Consider the following 24,709-nt stretch of genomic DNA (forward strand, 5'->3'; position numbering starts at 1 on the left):
TTGGTGTGAGCTCTAGTTCACAATATAGGAAGACAATTTAAAGTTGCTTTCTGGTAGGAAAATGCAGTCTTCAGGGTCTTCTAGGCCACCGGGGTTATGGCTGTTATTCCACGGATATTATTCAAAAGGAGCTGGCTAGACAAATGTAGCAAACACAGCAGCATAGCTGTGCAGCTCAGCTGTGCACTCCCAGCACAGGGTTAGAAACTTTTCTTTGAAGCACACGGTTGTGACACACTTTTCCAAATGTCAACCTGAGAGTGATAATTAGAACAGAAAGATGTAAGCTAATGTTGATTTTAAAGTACAAAAAAAGAATGTCTTGGCAATTAGGACTGTTTATATGTGACATAATTTTAAAAATCTGTTCATCAGTTATTGTTATTGTTTTTGTTTATCATCCCCTGTGAAATGACTAGCACATTATGTTTTATTAAAGTGAAGTATTATTCATTATGCATTACTATGCATTATTACTTGTGCATTGTGAAGGATATTCGTATTGATATACTTTTAAAAGTATATATTCCTCTGTAAAATCCAATGGTTAGTTTTCCTCTCTGTCCCTCCCAGTTTGTGATAATAGATCTCTACACTGCTAAATAATGAACTTATTCCCCTTCAGTGCCCTGTTCTATGTTTATTTCCATATAGCTTCTACACATGTTCAAGTTTTGTTTTTTGTGGGGCAGATTTTTGTGTCTGGAACTCCCTTCAATACCAAGACTGGATTAAATCCTAATCTTCCTTCAGAATCCAATAGAAAAGAGTACTTCTTTTAGGGGGGGATACTTTCTTACATACTCTCAAAATCCGGTGAATTTATTCTGTCGTTTTCTTTCTTAAGCAGCATAGTATCGTAATTAAAACTGTATACTCTACACTTAGACTACCTATACATAAAATGGTGGAGACCTCTAAAAACTGGCAATATTATAAAGATCTGACTCTATTACATTTATGCTGAATGATGATGGAAATATTTCTCTGATCTCTTGTGCCTGCATTTACTCGCCAGTAAAATGGGAATGAAAATTGTGCTGGTCTCATGACAATAGAGAAGGTACCTTATAAAACTTCAGTGCCTAGCAATGGTAGTGTTAAGTCAGTTACATATTTACAGAATTTCAATGTTTACCTGTCACTCTATATGTCACTTGTTTCATATATTAGGTGGTCAATTAAAATTGTGTGTGAATATATTAAGCTTATTGACTCTGCTTCTGAACTTTTTATAAAACAAATTTGCTATTTATTGAGTCTGAAGAATGTGGCTTGACATATTTATTTGATAGATAGTTGAATGGTCAAGCAGATAAAATTCAATATTGAACAATATTATACAAGAAAGAAATAATATAAAGTGATTTTCTTGGGGAAAAGTTCTTGGCAAGATGTGTGTGTGTGAATGAGTGTACATGTGCACACATATGCTCACACATACATATTTTACACCTCTCCAAAGAGGCAAAAAGAAGTGGAAAGATCTTCAGGTGGAGATAGATTACACAAATCTTGGCCTTTCTTACCTTAATACTAACTGAAGAAATGAATGCTGTTTAGGTTTACAATGAATGAAGTTTTGTACTTGTTCAAGAACCATGGTGGTTTCACATTGGATGCTGAGAGGAAAAGTGACACAGAGCTTCTGTGCATTTGCCAGTTGGAATTCTGTCTTCCCCAGTTATCACCTGTGATAATGTGGGACTGACCATCTCTAAGTCTCCTAATTGGTTCAATGTGCACAATAGTTGGTCTAAGGATGAAAGAAAACTCTGCATGAAAGGCTCTCAGAACCATTCCTGGCACATGGTGGGCAGTCAGTGGGAACTCCTTTATGTAATCTATAGAAAAATCTGTAGAAAAAAAATGGGCAGTTTAAATGATTCCTTAAACATTTTACTTTCATTTAAACTCAAAATATGTATTAAGTTGCCTAATATTTCTTTAAAATAATTCCCATTTTTAGAGGTCTCCACCATTTTGATGCATATAATATACCTGAATGAAAAAAATGAATAAAAAGGAAGGGCATGACTGCTCCTAGGTATGGTGGAGGAGCTGGTTTGTTGTAGATAAAAGGGAGAACATAGACAGAGGCAGACACATTTGGGAGATCCGGAGTGAACATGACCCTGAGCCAGGCTCCGTGAAGAGAAGAAGGAGGGACAAGGGGAGATTCAGACCAAGAGGCCAGGAAAGTAAAGAGTGAACAAAGAGGGTGAAAGGTAACCAAAATGGCTAGATTATATAAGGAAGGGCAGCTGGGGGAAGGGCAGCCAGACCCCTGGGCTGGAGAAGTTTAGGGTGGTGGGGTATACCAGCCATACCTTCAACAGGTAGGAACTGAGAGATGCTGAGAAAACCTGGTAGCCAGGTCCACTTCGGTACATTAAATAGGCACCCCAGCCATTTGTCCCAGGTTTGAGACCTAACAATACCCCAAATCAAAGACGTTAAGGGAATAACATATTCACTTATAAGCTTTGTAATTTGTCTTTTGCTTTTGTCTTGCCCACATTAATTTGACACAATTTTAAGTCATCTATTTAAGAAGCATTTTCAAAACATTCCCCTTTGTAGTTTTTAGATGTAACTCTTTCACATTGGTATTTTATCAGATCATAAGATGCTTAGTCAAGTGACCTATTTATGTAACAGGTCATATAATAATAAACAAAAGGAGATGAATGACCAAGGTAAAAATGTTGAACATACAATCCTATTGGTAGGTACAAAATCCACTAGTAAGTGTACAACTCCACTTTGTGTGAGGAGCACTATGAAGCTTTCTTCTCATGAACATTAGCTTCCCTTAATGATGCATTTTAGTTAATTCAGCAAGTTCTTAGTTAAAATAATGAGGTGCCTGCTACAACTATTAATGCCATTGAAGAAGGCAGTTTTCTGTTAATGGCAGTATCAGTATAGTAATACTGTGCAATCACTATGGTGTTCCTGTTCCTACAGGAATGTTATCTGGCAGTTAGCTGTATTTTGTTATCTTACAGCCTAGACTCTGAGCACCTTAGGTTTGGTTACTGAGGGTTAAGGATTCCATTTACAAAGAGGAATGGAACCTGATTGTTGTGTAAATGGAATTAGATTAATTTCAAGTCCCTTGGATAAACTGAATTATTTGATTATATAATTTAAGGGAAAAGATGATCAGTTCTGCTATAACTAAAACCTAGTACATGAAAGATTAGTGTTTTCATAGCCCTCACTTGAATTTTTTTAGGGTTTCTGTTACTTCTATTGCTAGTATTCTTGTGTGTAGACAGAATAGTCTAAGAGATTTTTAAATTGGGACACAGTACACAGAATGGAAGAGTAGATAGAAGCACAGCCTTCGTTGCCAGATACTTTCAGATTCACATCCCAGCCCTGCAGGTCATTACATCTCTGATCTTGAGAAAAATTACTTAAATCCTTTCTTCTTTATGTTCTTATTTGTAATTTACTACAGTATCTCTACTACCTCTTTTTTTAATGAGGTTAATAAAATAAGTCATAATAAATAAAATATGTTCATCTTTGTTCTTGACATTTAATAAGTAATAAATATAACTATTTATATTCTGGCTTGCAAATTTTATCACATATAATATTCATTTTCTAAAGGGAGTAGTAGCCTTTATAAACTTCACTTGCAATATCCAGCTGGACTGCACAGTTCACTGGCTCACCAAAGGATCCTCGATATTTACTGCTCTCAATGGATGCCTAGAAGGAAGTTCATCCATGATAAGAGTGGGGGAGAACAGGTTTTCCTTTTTACCTAAATTATCTTTTCAAATTATCAAACCCCAAAGTTGAAGAAGGGAAATAAAAATAAATCCACACTGTGCAAACCATAGAAGACTTATTATGGAATGAGGAATTGAACTAAATTTTTTCATTTGTTTTTGGCTATTCCTCTATGTTTTCACTTCCAGGTAAAGCCCATAGGATTGTTGTTCTTCTGGGTTTAGTTTATTTTTGCAGCTTACTGCCAAATTATCCTTACAGATTTAGAAGTAGATATTGAAATAAAACTAAAAGATCACCATTATGCAAATTGACATGATACTCACAATCTCAGTGGCAGGGGTTTTTCTTAACTTTTTAAATCTAGTAGACATATTATATCCCAAAATATCTGAGTCAGGACTGAAAGGGTATATGACATTTCTAATAATATAAAATAAAGTATAAAACACTCTAGTCAAGACGTAGAATGATCAGAAGCACTTTCAGGTAGGGTGTGCAGCTTAGTGGTAGAACACTTCCCCAGCATGTACAAGGAAGGATCTGAATTCAATCTCCAATACCACATGTGAAAACAAAAAGAATTGCAAACAATTTAAGATAACTTGTTCAATAGGAAATCAATGACACAACCCTGTGGCTAAGCCTACAGCCACTGCCTTGCTTTCTTACTCATTCTGTCAGCAAATATTTATCGAGGGTAATGTTTCCCAAGCGCAGAAGGGTAAATACATCTGCTTGTTCCCACTCGAAGCAATAAGCAATGAATGGCAGATGAACACAGGAAGCTGCATGTGGCTGCTTCAAAACAAAGTGGTCCACTTAAACATAGCTACATCACTCTAGAGCTTCTTATTTCAATACATCCCCATTTTTCCTGAATCTTAGTTACACCTTAATTTGTCCTTACTCAGAGTACCAAATTCAATTCTGACAATCTGTGAATTTATCTGATTTCACTTGTATTTTTCTTGTTTTCTTTTCCAGTCTGTTAAAGGACTGAGCTTTAACACCTGATTTCCTCTAAGTATTATCACATGCCTTTTCCCCTACTCTTCTCCAATACATTTATTGAAAGTCCTTGAAAATCCTTTAGAGAGTGGGGAATGTTCTGGAGCACTGACTAAACCAAATCCTGATTAGATATCCATCTGCTGACAGCCATCTGAATAGATGTACATCTGAAAATTACAGAACCTACTTCTTCAAAAACATTTAGGCTAATTATGTCAATTGTTGAGATATATTCATAGTTTCTGTATACTTGGAACCAGGCTGTCCAAGCTGGTGCCATTCTAACTGTATAGATAATGTTAATTATATTTCATCTGATGCGCAAACAGAATTTTCACAGAAACTCCTCACAAATTAAAGAACCCATGACTTAAATAATGCAAAGAATCCATGGAGGAGATTCATTGAGAAAGAGACAAAAGAAGTAAGAGACTGGAACGACCCAGCTCTATAATGCATCTCTTTTTTCCTTTGAGATAAATGTGTTGTAAAAATATACAATTGTATTTAAGATAGTCTGGGAAATAAAATATGAGCTGATAGGTAATGGACCAGTGGTTAGATATGATTTCATATCTGGTAATTCATTTTATATGCTAATATTTTATCTTATCTAAATTTTATGCAATTATAAATGAGTAGGAGTTACAAAGCATTATCATCATATTCAATTCATTATAGTTTTGGAAACTAAGGAAAAGATAATGAATACTCTTTGTACACTAGTGGTAATTTGTGATACTTTTTATATATTATCATAGTTCTCACCATGATTTTAGGAAGTAGCTTTTAGCCTCCTTGATATTCTCCTGATAAACCTGATGCTTAGAAAGCTAAAAATACTATTGTACCTTTAATCTTTTTTCCCATCCACACAGTAGCCATGTCATATTTTATTAAATCGCCCTACAGAGTAGAAAACAAAGAGACTTTATAAAATATACTGTTTTAAGTTTTCATTAAATGTGTTTGGTCATGTTGTAAAATTTTTTTAAAGACCAACTAACTTGGTTAGAATGTAAGATTAGCCTTTGTTCAAGTGTCTGTGTAAGGTACACTGTACAGATTAAAGGGTTTGTTGCAGAAGGTTTTCAGTTACAGTGAGACATTTTGTGACAAGGCAAGTGTAGCTGAGTGCAGTGCTGATCCTAAAGATCTTACCCCTGTCCCACACAGATCATCAGTCAATGGGGACTTTCAAATGTGTCCATTAGTTTTGACCCAACAAGCAGGAATCACTGGGTTTAAGCTCCAGCAACAAAACCAAACTGAAATACAGTCCAGAGTGAAGAAGATATAAGGCATGATATGTAGTCAGTGCAGAGTATTTGTAGTTTGCAGGAGTGGAGATCAGGAAGGGCCTTGCAAACAAGATGTTACTGAACAGAGCTTTGTCTTAGTGGATGGAGATGAACCAAGATGCTCCGAGGTACTTTTCAGGTGTTTCAACTTGGTTTCCACAGCAACCTTTCTAGCAACCAGAAAATCCTCATCTAATTTTAACATATGAAATGGCTTTATATCTTTGTAACAATCTATGTTATTTTTATTACTTTGTGTGCTGGTATCATGATGCCTCGATGTTAGTCTGTAAAATGTTGGACATCAATTATAATGAGCTTGGTTTGCAAATGGCAGCTTATTTTAACCTGTAAATCCCACATTCATGTGATAGTAGATAGAGGCATGGCTTATTACCTAGGTTGTATTTTCATCCTGTAACATTGGAGAGTATGTCATTTCAGGTATGATAAAATGGACTGAATCAGTAGCAGAGCATATAATCACACTGTCCTAAGTCCCAGGAGCAATTGATTATCTGTGGTCTATGCAGGCTGTTTCACTTATAATAGCGAAAGAAAATTGGTCAGAGATGATAATGCCCTGAGTAAGAAAAAAGCTAAATTTGTTCCTTTAGGGAAGATGTTAGCATAGTTTTCATGAATTCTGCCAATACCTATCATAGTAATTGACATGTTAAAAGTGCTTACTATACATATTCTAAAGTTTTTATTATAAAGAAATAAACTAACATATGTATCTTTGTTAATGTGGAATGCTTGATATTTAAAAATGTATTATAACATATGACCAATTGCCCAATGAATGATTTAGTAGATTTGATCTACAACAATCACTAAATGCCAGAACTATGCTCAACATAGTCTATATAATGCATCCTACTCTGTAGGATCATGCAATTTATTAAGGAGGGGAGGGAGAGAAAGAAAATTATCAGCACATGTAAGAGGCTAATTTGTGAAGTGCCTCTATTTTCCATGCTACTAAATTTACCTTTGGCATTCTTTCCTCTTTTACTTCTGATGTGGTAGAGATTATGACCTTTTGTGTCCATTCATTCTTTTGTCACAAGGTGTTGTTAACTACTGTATCAGTAACTGAGCAAATATGACCCCTCTTTTGGAGGAGTTTGCACTCTGCCTAAAATTTTCTTACCTGGACTATTTTGGGAGTAAGTCTTAGTATCTCTCTATTTAACATCCTTGAGTTGTGTTTCTTTGCTGCATGGTTTCTTCCCATGCCCTTGTTTTCCTGATTCACACTGTCTTTTACATCTCGCCCTGGATACCATAAGCCACAGATAAACCACCCTGATCTCCAAACCAAGATAGGCATCCCACTTACAGGGCCCTATAGTCACTTTTTCTCCAAGTTTGCATTTATTATTCTGTGTCTTTACTTTCTAGGTATGGCTTTTATCTTCCACTAGGCAATAAGGTACCTGAGAACAAGAACCACAGCTAGTAAATTCACAAACACAGCCATGATGTTCCAGCTGATACTTGGCACATGAGCAGCCGATTGTTTCTTGTATTAAATATGGGCACAAAAGGCTGTCATAGTATTACCTATATGCAACTTGGAAATAAATTATAAATTAGAGTTGACTAAAAACTAGATAGTAGGGGAAATTAAAATCTGGAAGACACATGAAAATGTCCAAAATGAGCTCAGCAATGTAAAACTCACTAGCCAAGATCAGATTTCCTGGAGGACAATTCAGTAGAAAAGTAAGGAAGAGTAAAAAAAAAATGAGTACCATATCTATAAAGAGCAGAGAACTCTCTCTCTCTCTCTCTCTCTCTCTCTCTCTCTCTCTCTCTCTCTCTCTCTCTCTCTCTCTCTCTCTCTCTCTGTGTGTGTGTGTGTGTGTGTGTCTGTGTGTGTGTAACCCCAATATTGGAGATGGTGATGGGCAGATCACAGGAGCTCACTGGACAACTAGTCTAGCCCAAATGGTAAGCTTCAAGTTCATGGAAATTCCCTGTAGGAGAATAAGGTAGAGAGTCATAGAGAAGGATACCTGATGTCTTCCTCTGTGCTTCGTGTGCACACATGGGCAGGCAGAGGCACCTACATACACACAACACATATGTAAGATAAGTCATCAAAGAAAGGAACAACGTCAGGTAAGCAAGACAATGTTATGAAAGGTAGTCAAGTGTCAACTTCATCAGCAATGTTGCAGGCAGTATAATAAATGCAAAGGCATATTGCATTTCCAGGACTTAGGCAGGAAAAGTCTGGTAATTGCCTGAGTTCCTCATCCAATGGAACTCATTTATAGTTGACACAGACACTCTCACTACAGGAGGAGATAATAATAAAGTGACTTGCATATGGCAGTGTATCAGTAAGACGTGTGTTTAAAAAGAAAGATCTGTATATAAATATAACCACTCAAGCCCTGGAAACCAGAAGTTATAGTCATTTCCTAGGCCTGTCACAACAAAGCAGTATACAGTGAATGGTTTAAAACAGCACAAATATGTTCTCTGACAGGCCTTGAGGCTACAGAGCTGAGATGGAGGTGTCAACAAATTGATTCCTTTTAGAAGGCCCTGAAGGAGAAGATGTTCCAGTCTCCCCAACTTTTAAGATCATTGAAAATACTTGCTGTGCCTTGGTTTACAAATCTGTTCTTCCAATATCCACTTCTGTCATCCTTTGAATTCTTCCTGTGTGTTTCCATGTCCAGATCTCCTCTTTTTGTCGAGACATTGTTTATTGGACTAAGGCATATATCTATCCAGTCTAATCTCACCTTAAATTGTATCCATAATAAAACTCGTTCTAAACAATCACCCTAACACGTGCCAGGGGCTTTTTATAGAAGTGGTTCAAACCTAAGGGATGCCATAGACATAGACCATGGAATATGAAATGAGGAAGATAAAATTAAGCGATTTTAGGTATGATCAATGACATTGGGAACTATATAGAGATATCAATGTTCACAAACTTCTGCTGTTACAAGAAAGGCTGTTATGAGTTCAAGAATGTATCTTTTCAGCTAGGAAAGAATAGCCAACCCCAGAGGAGGGGGATAAAGGAAAAGCAAGCAATTTCCTATGGTGGGCAGATTTATGTTCAGAAAACAGGATGTGCTCACTCCTTTGAGGCAGGAAACAGCAGGCATGAAAGTGATGCACCGAAAGCATGGGTGAGTCTCATGCAATAGGGACTAGGAGAAAAGCCTTCAGCATTGGCTGCAGTAGTTGACTGGTGATCTATGAGAGACCCGGTGAGGAGTATTGAGCACCAAAGAGATTTTTCAAAGGGCTACTTTTTCAACTCCAAAACTTTGTCCTTTGAACCTAGAGAGCATCCAAAGAATAAGCAAATAGGTTTTGACTTTTAATTACAAAGATCCACTGTGACCAAAGGGATTCAGTCATCTCACAAATAAAAATAAAAGGCTCGTAGCTGGTTATTTTAAGCAGTTTTTCTTTCTAAATGTAAAGAGATGTCAAAATAGTCTGTTATCAGTATTGAGCAGACACACGGGTTGGATTTTTTTTTTTTTGGTTCTTTCATTTTAACTGGCATGTGTGTGCATTCAAATATTAAGTTGCCCATGAGGATAGGTGTGTTCTAAGACAGGCCATCCAGAGTTTAGGACCAATTCAGTATTTCTCGTTCAATAAAAACATAGACAGAATGTGCAAAATATCTGTAGTGCTTTCTACAAAGCAATAAACACCCTCACTGGCAGATCCTAAGTAAGCTGTGACAGAACCAAGCTGTTTAATAATATCAAATTGTTTGGAGAAGCCCTCAAGGATTGTCCCAGTAAACTCACATAAAATGTTGTTGAAGCGAGTTATTGAATGGTTCTCAGCTATCACAAAGCTCAGTGCTTTACACCCACAAGGAATGTATGGGCACATTGTGATCATATGACATTTTTAAGTATTTCATTTTATTCTGAGCTTCTAAACCACAGTATCAATTTATGCTGCCAAAACGTCAGCTTCAGCCCCCACCTCGCACCGACACCTCCCCCTCAGTGTAGGCAGACAACTGCTGAAAGCGTGAACAGTAATCCACTCACTGGCTTCTCTATTTATACAGTGAAGAAAACATTCTGTATGGGAACAGGTCAATTAAAGGCATTATCAAGCTTCTTGTGTGCCTTTCCTGTACCTGCAGCTTCTGTGCTAACACAAGGATATAAATTCAGGAATACGTCAAAAATATGGAGTGAATCCAGCCTTACACAACGGATAGAATCCTGAAATTTTATGGGTATATCCACATTTGTCAAACATGTTTTTAGTTATTTAGGGGATTAACTGTTTGAGTTAGGCATATCTTTATCCTTTATTAGAGCTCAGGAAGATCTGTTAATTTTACCTTCTTTTGTGATTTGATTATGTAGATTTTTTCTGTGTTAGCTTTGTATATAGCCAGCATAAATAGGAATGTTTTTGTTTTAATAACCAAAGTCCCCACAGTGGGTAATATAATGGTGAGAACTACTAAGTCTTTTCACTGAGTTGATTTTATGTTTGACTAATTTCATGGTCTAGAGTTATATACTTATAATGAAATTTTCTTTTAAAAATGGTGACCAATCAGAGCTTTTATTTCCCAAAAACAGTGATTTTTGACATGTTTGGCATTGTTGACTCAAATATTTATAATTTTATTGTACTACCTTGGTAGATGTGGTTTATCACACTACAAATACATGCTTTCCTAATGGTTTTGCTTCTGCGTCGAGTTCAGGAGAGCTGGGTTTTATTGGTGTTGCGTGTTCATGTCATTGAGTGTGTCTGGAATCCAGAGGGAGAGTTGGTGTCAAAAGTGCATTCTCTTTTATGAATTCTCCTTCAACTTCAGATGAAGCTGAAATGCAGACCCTTTGTTGGTCCCATTCCAGACCATTTCAGAAGTAAGATTTCTCTCTCTCAACACCTCTATCACCATTGTATACATCCTGCCAAAAGTATTTTAAGTGTCTGATATTCTCACCAACCTAGGGGACTTGTTGAAAGCAGGGGATTGTATTTATCCAGAGTCTATTATGTGCCAATCTCTATAGGACATAGAGATGTCCACTCTTTTATTTCAGATGAGAGAATTGAGAAATGAATTTCCACAGTCGTTAGATAAAGAGTTCAGGATGAGATGCTGTCTCTTCTGCTGCCCTTTCTCTGCTCTACAATTGGCATAAACTCCGGGCAGATTGAAGGGAGAAAGCTGATTTCAGTTCTCCTAAAGCAGAGGAGTGCCTCACATACTCCCTGGTTCCACTGACTGTGCAGTTTTCTGCCCCTCACTATCTCAAAGCCAACAATCTCATCTTTAGAGGGAGGATTTTTTTTCAGAGATTTGTGCCTCTCTCCCTCCTTTAAAATCATGTGTTCTTTCTCTCACTAAGAATATATTCATGTTGAAACTTCCATGCCCAGCTTTTCTCTAATTATACAATATAAAACAAGAATCCATGGCACTGAAGAGCTTGGACTTTCACCAAAAAGATAAACCATAAAAGGTATATGACGGTGTATAACTGTAGACAAAGCTGTTTGGGGGGCTGTGGTAGGAGGAGTGTATGAGCCCAATAATCCAAGGTCAGCCTTGGCCACAGACAGAGCCTGTCTCACAAAAGGGAAGCCACACAGGTGACTTATTGCAAGGTAATAAATGCTAAGAGAAAATGGAAAGTGAGGCATGGTGATAGGGTAGATATATTTATTCATTTCTTTTCCTGTTACTGTGATAGAACACGCTGACAAAAGCACCATAGAGGAGAAAGTCTCACCCACTTCAAAATTCCAGGTTATAGCTCATCTTTGCAGAGAGATCAATGTGGCAGAAACTTGAAGCAGCTGGTTACATTATATCCATGTTCAAGAGCAGAGAGTAAAGAATGAATGCATGCCTGCTGTGCTCAACTCTGTTTCTCCCCTTGTATAGAATCCAGATCCCAACCCCAAGGAATGGTACTGTCCACCTTTAGACTGACTCTTTCTACATCAATTAACATAATCAAGACAGTGCCCCACAAACACAGCCAAAGGGGAACTTATCTAGACAATTCCCCACTGAGACTCTCCTTCTAGGTGATTCTAGACTGTATCAACTGGACAATGAAATCTAACCATCACAGTAGAATATATAGTAAAAGACAATATTGAATAGAAAGATCAGAGTCAGGCCTCTAGAGGGATTGATATTTGAATAAGGCCTTTAGGAAGTATACTCTAGCCAATTTCTGTCTTTTGTAGCCAAGATAAATATAGCAGAATGACTTTCTTGCACACAATGGACATACTGCATAGAATGGATGTGCATGGATATATATGCTTGCAATCCTAGTTTGAGGAGGTAGAGAAAGAAAGATCAGGAATTCAAGTCCAGCCTCATAAAGAGTTTGAGGCTGTCATGTGCTAAAATATGACCCTGTCTCAAACCAAGAAAACCACAGAACATATTTAGGAGATGTTGGTTGAATGAATATGTGGATGAATGAAATGAATGAATGGGAATGCATCCAATCTTAAAACATAGATTGATACTTCTGAATGTAAGTAAACTTGTTTGCATTATATAGACATAAGTTTCACATTACATACCCTATTGAACTGAGTATCTGGAATATGGAAAGGCATGGTATGCACACCTGTCATTTCAGTATCCTGAAGGCTGAGGCAGGGAGATCATGAGTTCAAGGACAGGCTTGACAACACAGTGAAGCCCTGTCTGAACAAATGAAAATCATGAAAAGAATAATACCTGAAAACTATTTGATATTAAGTATGGATTGGTTTAAAATATATTCATATGTCATTGAAATAAGAGAAACATTTAGTTGTGTGGCACCAGACACTTTCTCTGGGTCTCAGAGATGTGTGTACTAAAAATGCCTGGCTTCACCTTGGGTAGAGTCACTAGGTAAAAAGTATATAAACCTCATCTCAAAAAAAGAAAGAAAGAAAGAAACAGTTTTTCAGCTGATGTGTTTATGTGCACAGTATTCATAGTGATTTCATGGTCTTGGTGCTGTCTTCAATTTCAAATGTCAACTATATAGTTATTCTCTTTGTGGGACTTAATCTTTTTTATGGTGGTAATGTGTTCCATAGCTCTCAGGAACCAAGATTGTCTCTGGCATTTATTGCTCATCTAGTGGGTGTAAATCAGAGTTCCTGGATATGTATTTAACCTTTTTCTTTACAGTTTTTAGAATGACCTCTGTTGTGCTACAAATGCAGTAGACTTCATGTGACAGTGCAAATGCTGAGAAAAATATTTTTAAAACATCTTATGCTCATTTATCCAGTGAAATTACAATTTTGGACAATATGAGCTAATGCACATTTTAAAGTTCATAGGAAAAGCCCGTTTATAGACAATTCATTTATTCTTTGGTCATTGCTTAGAAAACACATTCTTCTAAGTCATAGGCAGACAAATGTACTCAGGGTTCTATGGGGTGGTAAAGTATCAATGAAGAATAATTACCCACTTCAGTAGGAAATTATATAACGCTTATTTTAATTGCCCTATCAATTTGAATCCATTTTCCATTTTTAACAACTATTATAGTTCATTTAACAAAACCATTGCATTTTTAATATAATTCCAGGGTGTAACTTGATAATATACTAAATCATCATTTTTCCATTATTTATATTGTCTTAAGAGCATATATTTAATTTGCTCTGTATTGATAATCAAAAGCATAATGAAATAGAGTTAATGTTTATAAAAATCATTTTTCCATTATTATATATATAAAGTACCAAAAATTTTATGACTGCTTTACCAGTTATTCAATGTATGTTTTTTAATTTTTTTCTTAAGCCAAAAAGACATAAAACTCTGTGTTTAATTTCACTGGACTTTGAGTATTCTCTTTCTGAATCATGTCCTCAGAGGGTCTATCAATCATTTCTTTTCAACTACTTTATAGTTGGTAGATAATTCTGCTCTTGTTATATCCTTCCACAGTTAAATTAAAAAATAAGCATTTTGCAAGCCATAGTAAAATTCACCTCTTAAAATAAAATGTCCATGTTTAAAATGATCTTATATTCTGCCATTCATTATAAAAAGTAGAGTAAAGGTGTCATTTTTTATTCTTAAGACTCTAAGCACATAAATACAACTCTCACCTCAGCAGCCAGGGATAAATGGTTTGTTCTGTAGCCAAGTATGAGTGAGCATAGCCTGGAGACACAGACTTAGGTTACCCCAAATTCCCTGTCCCAACATGGAAGCAATTTCATGGATTTTTTTTAACAGAGCAAAGAAAGTCAGAAATCAAGACCCTTTTCAAATACATTGGTAGAAGCATGGGGAGATGGGTTACAGCAAAGCAGGAGAGCTCTGTGATGGGCCTCGGGTGCAATCTGATGACCCTCTTAGCTTCGGAGTTGCTATAAGGTAGTGGTCTGCTAAGTTACCACATACCAAGCAAAAGCAAATGTCTGTTTCTACATCCCAAATGGTTCACCTAATGGTCACAGAGCTGTCAGATAAGGTTCAGAGGAAGACGATAAATGGCTATTGAGAGGGCTAAAGAGGACTCAAGATGTTTTGGCTTCAGACTTGAATCATTCCAAATCCCTCCACAGTCACTGAAGCTCTACTCAATTAATTAGTCTTGAAGAAGGTTCTGTTCAAAGATCCAGCTTTTTTCTGGGAACTTTTGTTCATAAGGCCATACACAGAAGTGATTCACTTTTTTTTTTGTCAATAGCTTCATTACCAGTTAGTGAATGGAAAAAGCAATAACAAGGAAGGCCATAACTTTTCCTAGGTGTGGTTGGAGGAGAAAGTTTATTTCAGATGAAAGGGAGAGCAGAGCCAGAGGCAGAGAAATCTGGGAGAGTCCAGAGTGGACATGACCCTGAGCATGTCGGGAGAGGGGAGAGAGGAGAACCAGGTGCAGCAACCAGGGAGTCCAAAAGAGAGAGGGGAAACCAAAGTGGCTGGATTACATAGGGAAGGGCATCTAAGGGACGGGTAGCCCAGTCGCTGGGCTGGAGAAGTTTAGGATAGGGGGCAGGGTATGCCAGCCAGGAGGGCCTTGTAACAGGTAGGAACTGAGGGATGCAGGGAGAACCTTGGTCAGCATCTGCAATGATATGTTACATAGGCACCTTGGTCATTTGTAACCTAACAGTTAGTTAATAGGGGCCAGGAATTTTAAAAATATGACAACATGGCCAAAGAAGAAATGTAAAAAGGGCATCTTTCATCAATTTTTCATCAGCTTTCTGAAATAGTGACATAGAAACATCCAGTATATCCTTGGCTCATCTCAGTCTAGATGACACCCTTCTAACTATAGTTTTCATCCTGAAATGTCAATCAAGAGTGTTCAGTTGCCCCCCAAATAGTTGTGGTTCTTCTTTCTATGCTAGAATAACAGTGAACATGAAGATGAGCCCTGGGCTCCATACAATCAAGGACTGCACCTGTGTTCCTCCTGACTCAACATAAATATATAACTCTCACCTCAAAGGGGATAAGAAGTGGTTTATTCTGTAGTCAAGTATGTATGGCAACAGCCTGGGGACACAGATTTAGGTTACCCCAAATTCCATGTTTCAAGGTGAAAGTAGTTTCATGGCATTTATAGTAATAGAACGAAGAAAGACATGAATCAAGAGATTTTTCCAGTACATTAGTGGAAGCATCTCCTTCCTGTTCTAGAGTAGCAATGACCATGAGGATGAGCCCTGGGATCTGTATAGTCAACAACAGCACCTGTGTTTCTCCTGCCTCAACACAAAAATACAACTCTTACCTCAAAGGGGATAAGAACGGTATTCTTTGCTGCATCCTTGTTCTGACCAGTTACTTATCAGGAACTCATTAATTGGAAAACAGTAGTGGTTAGGGGCCCATTCTTCAAATAGAACAAAATTGAAATTCACATATGATTGACTAAATGATCTTTGCTTCATTAGCACAAATCAATAAGCCCTTCAAATATTTAGATACCAAAGTTGATTTCAATAGAATCCTTGCTGCCATTTATTAGAAAATAAAATGAACCAGTTAAAAATATTTTCAGATGTTTTTACAGAGCTAATTGCATTTGCTTTTCATTTTCTGTTCTTTCCCCCTAGGTTTAGGCTTCAGTATTGCTGGAGGTGTGGGGAACCAGCACATTCCTGGAGACAACAGCATTTATGTAACCAAAATTATAGATGGTGGAGCTGCACAGAAGGATGGAAGGCTGCAAGTAGGAGACAGACTACTAATGGTGAGTGTGACCCCAGCAAACCTGGGCACAGATGTATAAGGTTCTTCTTTCTCACTGTGTGGCTGTCTTAGTTTGGAAAGCTATGACAAAATACTCTAGGCTAGACGGCTTAAACAGCAGAAATGTATTTCCTCAGAATTCCAAACACTGTTATTTCATTTTGAGGAGGGTACTCCTCCAGGTTTGCAGATGGCCACCATCTGATTGTATCTCACAGGCCCTTTCAGTGGGCTTTTGCTGACAGAAAGATGCATTCTTTTTTCTTCTCCTTGGCTAGCAGTCTTGTCAGATTAGGGACCCGCCTTTGACGACGCATTTAACCTTCAGTACATACCCGTTCAGCAATGGAGGTCAGCAAGCAGCGATACTGAAGAAAGGAAACAGGAGCTTCAGAGAAAGAATGGAAAGCATGCTCAGACACTTGTTCAGTATCTAAAAGAAACCAAGATATAAAGATGCAAAAAGGAAAAGCAGGCAGACTTCACAGTGCAACATGATGGGGACTCCATGAGCTACTGCAACATGGGAAGGACCATTGGGAAGGATAAATGCATTTTCTCATTAAGGAGATAATTATCCCTCCCATCTCTTTAGCCTGTCCTCAAATGAATTGGTTTTCATGAGCAATGGTTTCCTGACTTGGTGAAAAAAGAAAAGAAAAGAAAAATAAACAAGAAAGAAACATACCAATATCAAACTTGCAACTCAAATTTTCCAACTTCTTGACTGTCTAAAGTCATCACTATTTTCATTCTCAAGAAGCTATGAAACTTATTTCTTTGTATGCTTTGAAAATAAAAGTTGATCTTGTGATGTTGCCTTTTCAACCAAAAAAAATTTTAGGCACTTGAGATATGAATAACTTTTGTCCATAATATAAATTTTATTACTTGAAATATTGACATTAGAATAAAGTGTGAAACCATCTTCTACACATTCTACATTGAAAATGAAGCAGAAACTTTCATTTTCAAATAATGCTTGCCTTAGGAAAGGCTTCACCTTTGACATACAAAAAGTTTAGATGTAACTTTTCCAGCATTCCTTCACCTGATGCTATTATGAAATTATGCGAGATCTGTCTGCTGATTTCTTCAAGTCATGCCTAAATCTGTAGACTTATTTTCAAATTCTAAGAAAAAAAGGCCTCTACACCCAAAAGAATTTTTAAGATGCTATGGTATTTTTCCGTGATAATTTTTATATTCATTGTAAATAGCATGATTTCAAAAAAAATAGCTATGACAATTCTTCACTGTTTTAAGTTTTAAGGAATGAATAGTTTTAAGAAAATGAACCTTCAGCAATGATAGGTCACTTCTGTCCTATATAAGGAAAACCATAATTAGTGCTTCCGAGGCAACTAGCAAGCGGAATCTGAGAGTGAAAGAAAATGGCTCACTTTACATTATTCTGAAAGAAAAAAATCTGACTCTGAGTTAGAAACAATAAACAAACAAAAAAAATTAGTGAAGCTACCCTGAACACCAATTATTTTACTTCAGCCCCCAAAATATCTGTTACTGCTCTCCCGTCACTCTGGTTAGCACCTACTAATAATATCTATTTTTCCTGCTCTTCCTGTTTCTCCCCCAAAAGGAAGTGCACATGACTTAGACTCTGTGACTTACCAGCTGCAGCACACTGCACATTTTTCTCTAAATATGCCATTCTTTCTGATGCTGTTTTTCCTCATTCCTTCTTTCAATCCTTAGGAAAACATACCCCAATATGTTATCCACTCAGAGTGTTTTAAGTACTGGCCCCAAAAAGAAACTCCATGTCGGGCTATGGTTCAACCAAAGAGCATGCTTAGCAAAATCCTGAAAATGGCAACAAATAAAAATTAGTTTATATTAAACTCCTATTCATTTTCTTAGACTTTTGTGGCTACATGGCCACAGTTCTGTAAGTTTCCAATCACTTCCCCTAAGTGAGACTGCAGCCTTGCAAGAGCATAAATTTTTTTATTTACTTTTTAAAACTCTTAGTACAATAGAAAATAATAATCTATTAAAACTTAATGACATCTATTCTTTTTTGTTTGTTTTGGTTTTTTTAGTTTTTTGAGACAGGGTTTCTCTGTGTGGTATTACGCCTTTCCTGGATCTTGATCTGTAGACCAGGCTGGCCTTGAACTCACCTCACAAAGATCCGCCTGCCTCTGCCTCCTGAGTGCTGGGATTAAAGGCGTGTGCCACCACTGCCCGGCTTATTCTTTTTTAATTTAAGAAATGTTTTGGGCTGGAGTGATGGCCTAGTGGCTAAGAGTATTGGTTGTTCTTCCAAAGGACCTGGGTTCAATTCCTAGCACCTACATGGCAGCTCACAACTGTCTGTAACTCCAGTTCTAGGGAACCGATACCCTCACACAGGCAAAACACTAATGCACAATAAATAAGTTCATTAAAAATATTTTTTTTCATTCATTTTACATACCAACCACAGATCCCCCTCTCATCCCTCGTCCCACTGGAGGCAAGCATAGTCTTAATAATACTATTATGACTGCATGTTGGGCATCTCCTGATTCATAGAATATAGAGTGCACTTTCCTTGTCAGGAAGGTTTTACGTTTCAGAATTCAGAATCTCACAGAATAGCAATTGTGTGAAGTGATATTTCACTTCTTTTTTTTTTTTTAGTCACTGATTTTATTTATTTATTTATTTATTTATTTATTTATTTATTTATTTATTTATTTTTATTTTACAATACTATTCCATTCTACATAACAGATTCCCTTGTTCTCTCCCTTCCTGCCCCCCTCCCCTTCCCCCCAGCCCACGCCCCATTCCCACCTCCTCCAGATCAAGGTCTCCCCCGAGGATATTTCATTTCTGATAGCGTCCCTAAGAGTGGAGAATTTAATACTTGCCCAAAAATACCTGCCAGATTCTAACCACCATTGTATATTTTTTCTCATTACATTGAAATTTATTTTCTATAATTTTCTCCCCTTACTCATAGTCCTCCCCATAAAAATGGCAAGGATTAGTCCCTCTTTCATATATATCTACAAGTTTGTATTGCCATATTTTCACTACCCAGTCTTTTAAGATGTTTGACACATTCTTTTCTCATTTTTGAAGTAGATGTTACCACACATTCATTTATATTCTTTATGAATAAATTTCGCTTAAAATATCTTTAGGTTCCTTCCTATTTTCTTCTCCACTTTTGAAGATCCGAGCTTTGCACAAATTATGCTAAAGTAAGAATTCTACTGTCCCCTTTGCAACAAGTTTCCAGTGTCTAAAATGAGGTGATATGGCTGCCACTCTCATGTTTCATGGTTGTCACCCAAATACTTGGTATAGATTGTGTTTCTCCATTTAATATTTTTTAATGTCTTTTGCTACAATTATTAGATTCTTTTGTCTGTTCAGTTGAATGCCAGTGACAGATGTTTGTGGATAATACTGGTAACTACTGGTAAGGTCTAAGTGAAGGGATTACTACTCAGTCTTGAATATCTTGAGACAGATGGTCGAAAGTTGGCAACATTGAAGTTTTGGCTTTTTAAAAAAAAAATCTTTTATATATTTCCATACACTGTTTCTTCTTAAGCCTTAGCAAGATGCTCCTCGGAGCCAAATAGTTTATAGAAATATGATCATTTTTACCTTTTCTGTATAATACCAGAGACTTTAAATCTGGGATCATTTATCATTTTTACAGCAGTAACATTAGTTGTTGGTTGTCAAGCTCCTTGTCATGATATAATTTAAGGTTTGAAATCTTACACTTTCCCCCTTATAACCTCTGCTTGACATTTAAAGGAAAAAATGTCAGTAAGAGAATTTATACACTTTTGCAGAGAATGAATTCATCTCCTTCCTTAAAAGGGAAGTAGTAAACGGAGGGAAGGATGACAAAGGCGTTGAAGTCAAGTGGGAAAATGCTGGGACCAGACTTTGCAGAACTCTGTCTAGTCACAGGCATACCCACTATTCCACCAAATCACTTTAGGCAAGCCAAGTACATCTGTGGTCCTTTTTTGTTGTTGTTGCTTGGTCTCTTTACCATAGTATCATTACCTTAGATTAGCATTTCCCAGTATATGTTTTTAAATGCTAGTCTTGTCCCTTTGTTATTTTAAAGGAATCTAAAACCAGAATAGGTTCAGAAATTCTGAAACTTGTGTGTGACCCTACTGTAGCTCCTCAATGAACATATAAAAAGCAATATTAAAACAGAACAAATGAACATATAAAGTGATATTATTAACATATGAAAATCAACATAAAAACATATTAAAGATCTGTGAAGTTCTCTAATAAGGAAATGTTTTCAATTACTCTATAATTTTCAACCTTTTTATCATGGAATACTTTTGTTAAAATGATACTTATAAAAGACCCAACTAGAGTTCAGTGGAGCAGTGGAGCATACTCTGGGATGTGTTGTGAGTAAGAGCACCTTAGTTTTATTCTTAAGCTAAGGACGAAGTAAAGATAGCAAACGGGTTAGGGAAATGGGACAAGGGACAATACTGTTTTCTGAGTAAATACTGTTTGTGAGGACTTAAACAGATTAACTTTTTGTGGCTGTCTGGTTTTATTCAAACATCAGTAACAAAAGGTATCGTATCAAAGACAATGCAAATATATTGAAATTCTCTGAATGAGAAACAGGACGTTCACAGGTGGTAGGAATCCACCTTAGATAAGACCATGGATTGTAGTCTTCCACCAGCATGCCACTTCCATATTTCCACAGCTAAAACTGTGCATAGAGAAACTCACATACTCCTTACGCTTGCCCTTAGGAGGTAGTCAGGGCACTTGCCACACTATCCTCAGTTGGAGTTCAGAGAATTCCCAATACTGTGTAACTAGTCAATTGTGAGATTAGATGAAGACCTAAGGAGTGACGCCCTAAAGTCCAACTCCCTTCACCAGTTTATTTGATGCCTCTGGTTCTCAGTCCCATTTGTACCCTAGAATTTTATGGTTGGCTTTTGAACATGGAGAATAGCCCATTCTCTATCAATCCCAAATAAGCAAATCAGAACCTTGAGGTAGGAATCATATTCATTTGGGTTTTAGTTTCCAAATGATTCTCTCATGGGACCTAGGCAAGAACCAACATGACCTTGACCTAATACTACAGGAGCCATCTCCTCTGATGTCACTGCTTTCCTGAGGGTGGCCCTGGTGCTGGTGGTCACATTGCAGAGCAGTGCTTTTCCTGAGTAATCTCCTGCAGCCACCTGGAAGGCATCTGGAGTGGTTCACCCCTCACATTCTGTCCGCTACAGTTAGAAGCACTTTCAAAAGCAAGAAAATTCTGGATAATTACTACTTGGGCTCTCTTCTAGTTTATCTCGAATGCAATAAAGTACAAGTCAACACAACTGCATTGGTTTAGTTTATTCAAGAATTAAATCTTTCCTGTTGATTTCTTTTTATTTTGCTTATATTCAGGGTATTAACCTTGTTTATGTAACTTTCTCTACAGTTAGCATACGCTATTCAAAAATATCATTATCATTGTTTTTTTTAAAGATTTATTTATTATGTATACACTGTTCTGCCTGCATGTATGCCTGTATGCCAGAAGAGGGCACCAGATCTCATTACAGATGGTTGTGAGCCACCATGTGGTTGCTGGGAATTGAACTCAGGACCTCTGGAAGAGCAGTCAGTACTCTTAACCACTGAGCCATCTCTCCAGCCCTCATTATCATTGTTAATTGTAGTCCTGGGGACTTGACCAAGGCCTGTGGATACTATGCAACTACTCTACCACTAAGCTACTGTATCCTACTTCAGTAGTGTGGTGTCCTTCAAAATCCAAGCACTGATCTATCACTGCTAATAGATTTAGCCTCTCCACATACTACTTACTAGTTTTATAAAAATTAACCATTAATTTGTTTCCTTGTTTGTTTTATGGTGGTAAGGATTGAACACAGGGCTTTGTATATAAAAGTCAAGTATTTGCAACACTGAGCTATATGCCTAGGCCTAAAGCTATTTTACTAGCCCACCCCACTAGGAAAGCAACAAGAAGTTGCCTCAAATGGATTCAGATATGTTTGAGTGGCATACATATGTTCAATTGTGATTTCTGTTGCTATTTGAGGACCTAAAACGACTTAGGGAGGGAAGGGTTTATTTCATCTTACAGCGTTCCTGCAAATCTCATGTCACACTCCATCCCAGGGGAAAGTGGAACATGTTGGAAAACTGGGGGCAGGAACAGAAGCAGAGGCCATGAAGGAGTGCTTCTTACTAGTTTGCTCCTTGTGGCTTGTCTCTACCTACTTTATTATATCATCCAGGACCACAGGCCCAAAGATGGCTGCCACCCCCAATGGGCTGGGTCCTCCTGCATTAATCATTAATCAAGAAAGTACCCCATAGACTTGCTCACAATTGCCCAGGCCAATCTAATGGGGTATTTTCTCAGTTGAGGTTTCTTCTTCTCAAATGACTCTAGTTTGTATCAAGTTAACAAAATAACTAACCAAGACACTATGTTAGTAAATTCCACACAAGAAGTAAACATAAATATGATAAATATTAATGAAATTTTCTCTTGTACCTCATGAATTGCCTTGGGCTTCACATTGCCCTGTGCATTTGGTGACCAGTGTTATGGGGGAAGCTTCAGTCAATCAAAACCCATGTTCTATTCTTTCTCTTTTTATAGAAGGAAGGATTAAGAAATGTATGATTAATGGGAAAGGAAATTCATCCAACTGGAGCTTTGATTGTGCATTATAAGCGGAGGTGACCCTGGGCTCTCTTTCTGTTTGATGTTTTCCTCCTTATATCCTACCTGGCACAAAGCGAGCATCCAATAAGTGTGTGCCATTGCTGGAACGACCTTCAGGCCTCTTCTCTACCTCTCTAATTAGCACGAATAGAAAACAGAAACTCAGCACAGCCGCCCCACTCTTTCAATAAAACATAGACTTTTGATCCCTTTGGACATGGCACAATCATTCTTTTGCAGCATATTTAGCTTATTTCAACCCTCATTAAGTACCAGGTACTTATAATGCTTCATGTGGGGGAATGCAAAAAAAAAAATACGATTTTGTCATTCCCCTTGAAAATATTAAGGCAGTTAAAGGTAGGAAGAGGTATTGCAGGAGTAAGCATTGAGCACAGGAGTGGGTGACAATAGCCTCAACCAGGAAGAAGCTATTTCCAGCAGCAGGCTCAGCGGTACCTAAATGCCTGACTATGATTATTTGGTTAGCATTTCCTTTATACGGGGTTTCTGCTAGCTCATGGTATCATTCAGTCTTTCTTCATAAACACAAGCCCACCAAAATAAACACAATCATTATCTTCATTTGACACGTGGAATTCTTAGTAAGGGTATTAGGCAGCTCTTAATCATGAAACTGAAAACTGAAACCAACCTGATCACTCTCCAAAGAACCTGAGAAACATGTAAGCTTCAACACTGTGATTTATAAATGTACCTCATCATGAATCCTTTCAAAAAAGTAATACCATACAAAACACAACTAGAATTGAGCAGGTCCTCCAGTCCTAAAATATACCCAGATTTAGCCAAGTTTAAAACATGGCTAGTGTTTCAATTTAAATTGCACATAAGACACAGCCCTCCCTCTTTGTCATTCTGTTTCACCTCACTCCTGAGGTTGCTTTATGTACCACCCATTTCCATTCTCCTTTAAGTCTTTGTTTTTGTTTTGCCCAAGTAAAGTTAATCTTGTTATAAAAATACATTATGTATTATAATACATATCCATTGTTGAAAACATTAAAACCAAGAAAATACTGATTATCCAAACATAACCATATCCACATATTCCCTATTTATTACGACTTCTTATTTCAGAGGAAATTATATCATCAACAGTTTATTTCAATATGCTGTAGAGGTTTTGTTTTTCCTGAGGTTATGCATTTTTATTTTCCTATCATTGATATTACTGCATTGGATTGATCTTCTTAATTTATTTCATGATCTAATAACCAACCACTTCATCTCCTTTTTAAAACTTAGCAATAGAGTTTAGGATTTTTTCTCCAGTGTTTGTGGGTCACACATTTCCTTGTACTTTCTTTCTAGGTAGACCTCTGTCGCTAATCATTGCCCTTACCTGTCCCCCAGACCTGAATAGTCTTGCATGCAAATCAAGTCAAGTATTCAGAGTCTACATCACAGAATCCTGTTCACTATTGCCTCTTCTACCCTCCAGCCTCCCACTGTTACACTGGGTATAGATACTGGCTTCCACATATTTGATGTTCCACAAAACTGGCTAGGTTCCCTTCCTGTGGGTCCCCAGCACCTCCTTCTTCAGCTGGATTGCCACCCCACATATGATGCCCCACTCCAGGCCACCTCATCTTTTGAGCCAATGAGTCATCTTACCTCCAGCTTCTCAGTCTTGGGTCTCCTCACTCCTCTTTAGTGTTGCTA

At 37.3% G+C, this 24,709-nt stretch overlaps 1 protein-coding gene across 23 annotated transcripts in view; it reads left to right on the forward strand.

Annotated features, from left to right (window-relative positions):
• Dlg2 (discs large MAGUK scaffold protein 2) overlaps positions 1 to 24,709 on the forward strand; it is a 1,859,766-nt gene that overhangs the window by 1,372,381 nt on the left and 462,676 nt on the right. For all 23 annotated transcript variants that reach the window (XR_013043174.1, XM_076547134.1, XM_076547135.1 and 20 more), the window contains one exon: positions 16,158 to 16,294. Coding sequence is in view for 22 of the 23 variants with exons in the window: in XM_076547134.1 (XP_076403249.1) it covers positions 16,158 to 16,294 (137 nt within the window). In the remaining variant the exon portion in view is untranslated. The remainder of the gene's footprint in view (positions 1 to 16,157; positions 16,295 to 24,709) is intronic.

The sequence above is a fragment of the Peromyscus maniculatus genome, chromosome 1, assembly GCF_049852395.1.
Source record: "Peromyscus maniculatus bairdii isolate BWxNUB_F1_BW_parent chromosome 1, HU_Pman_BW_mat_3.1, whole genome shotgun sequence".
In the NCBI taxonomy this organism is placed as follows: domain Eukaryota; kingdom Metazoa; phylum Chordata; class Mammalia; order Rodentia; family Cricetidae; genus Peromyscus; species Peromyscus maniculatus.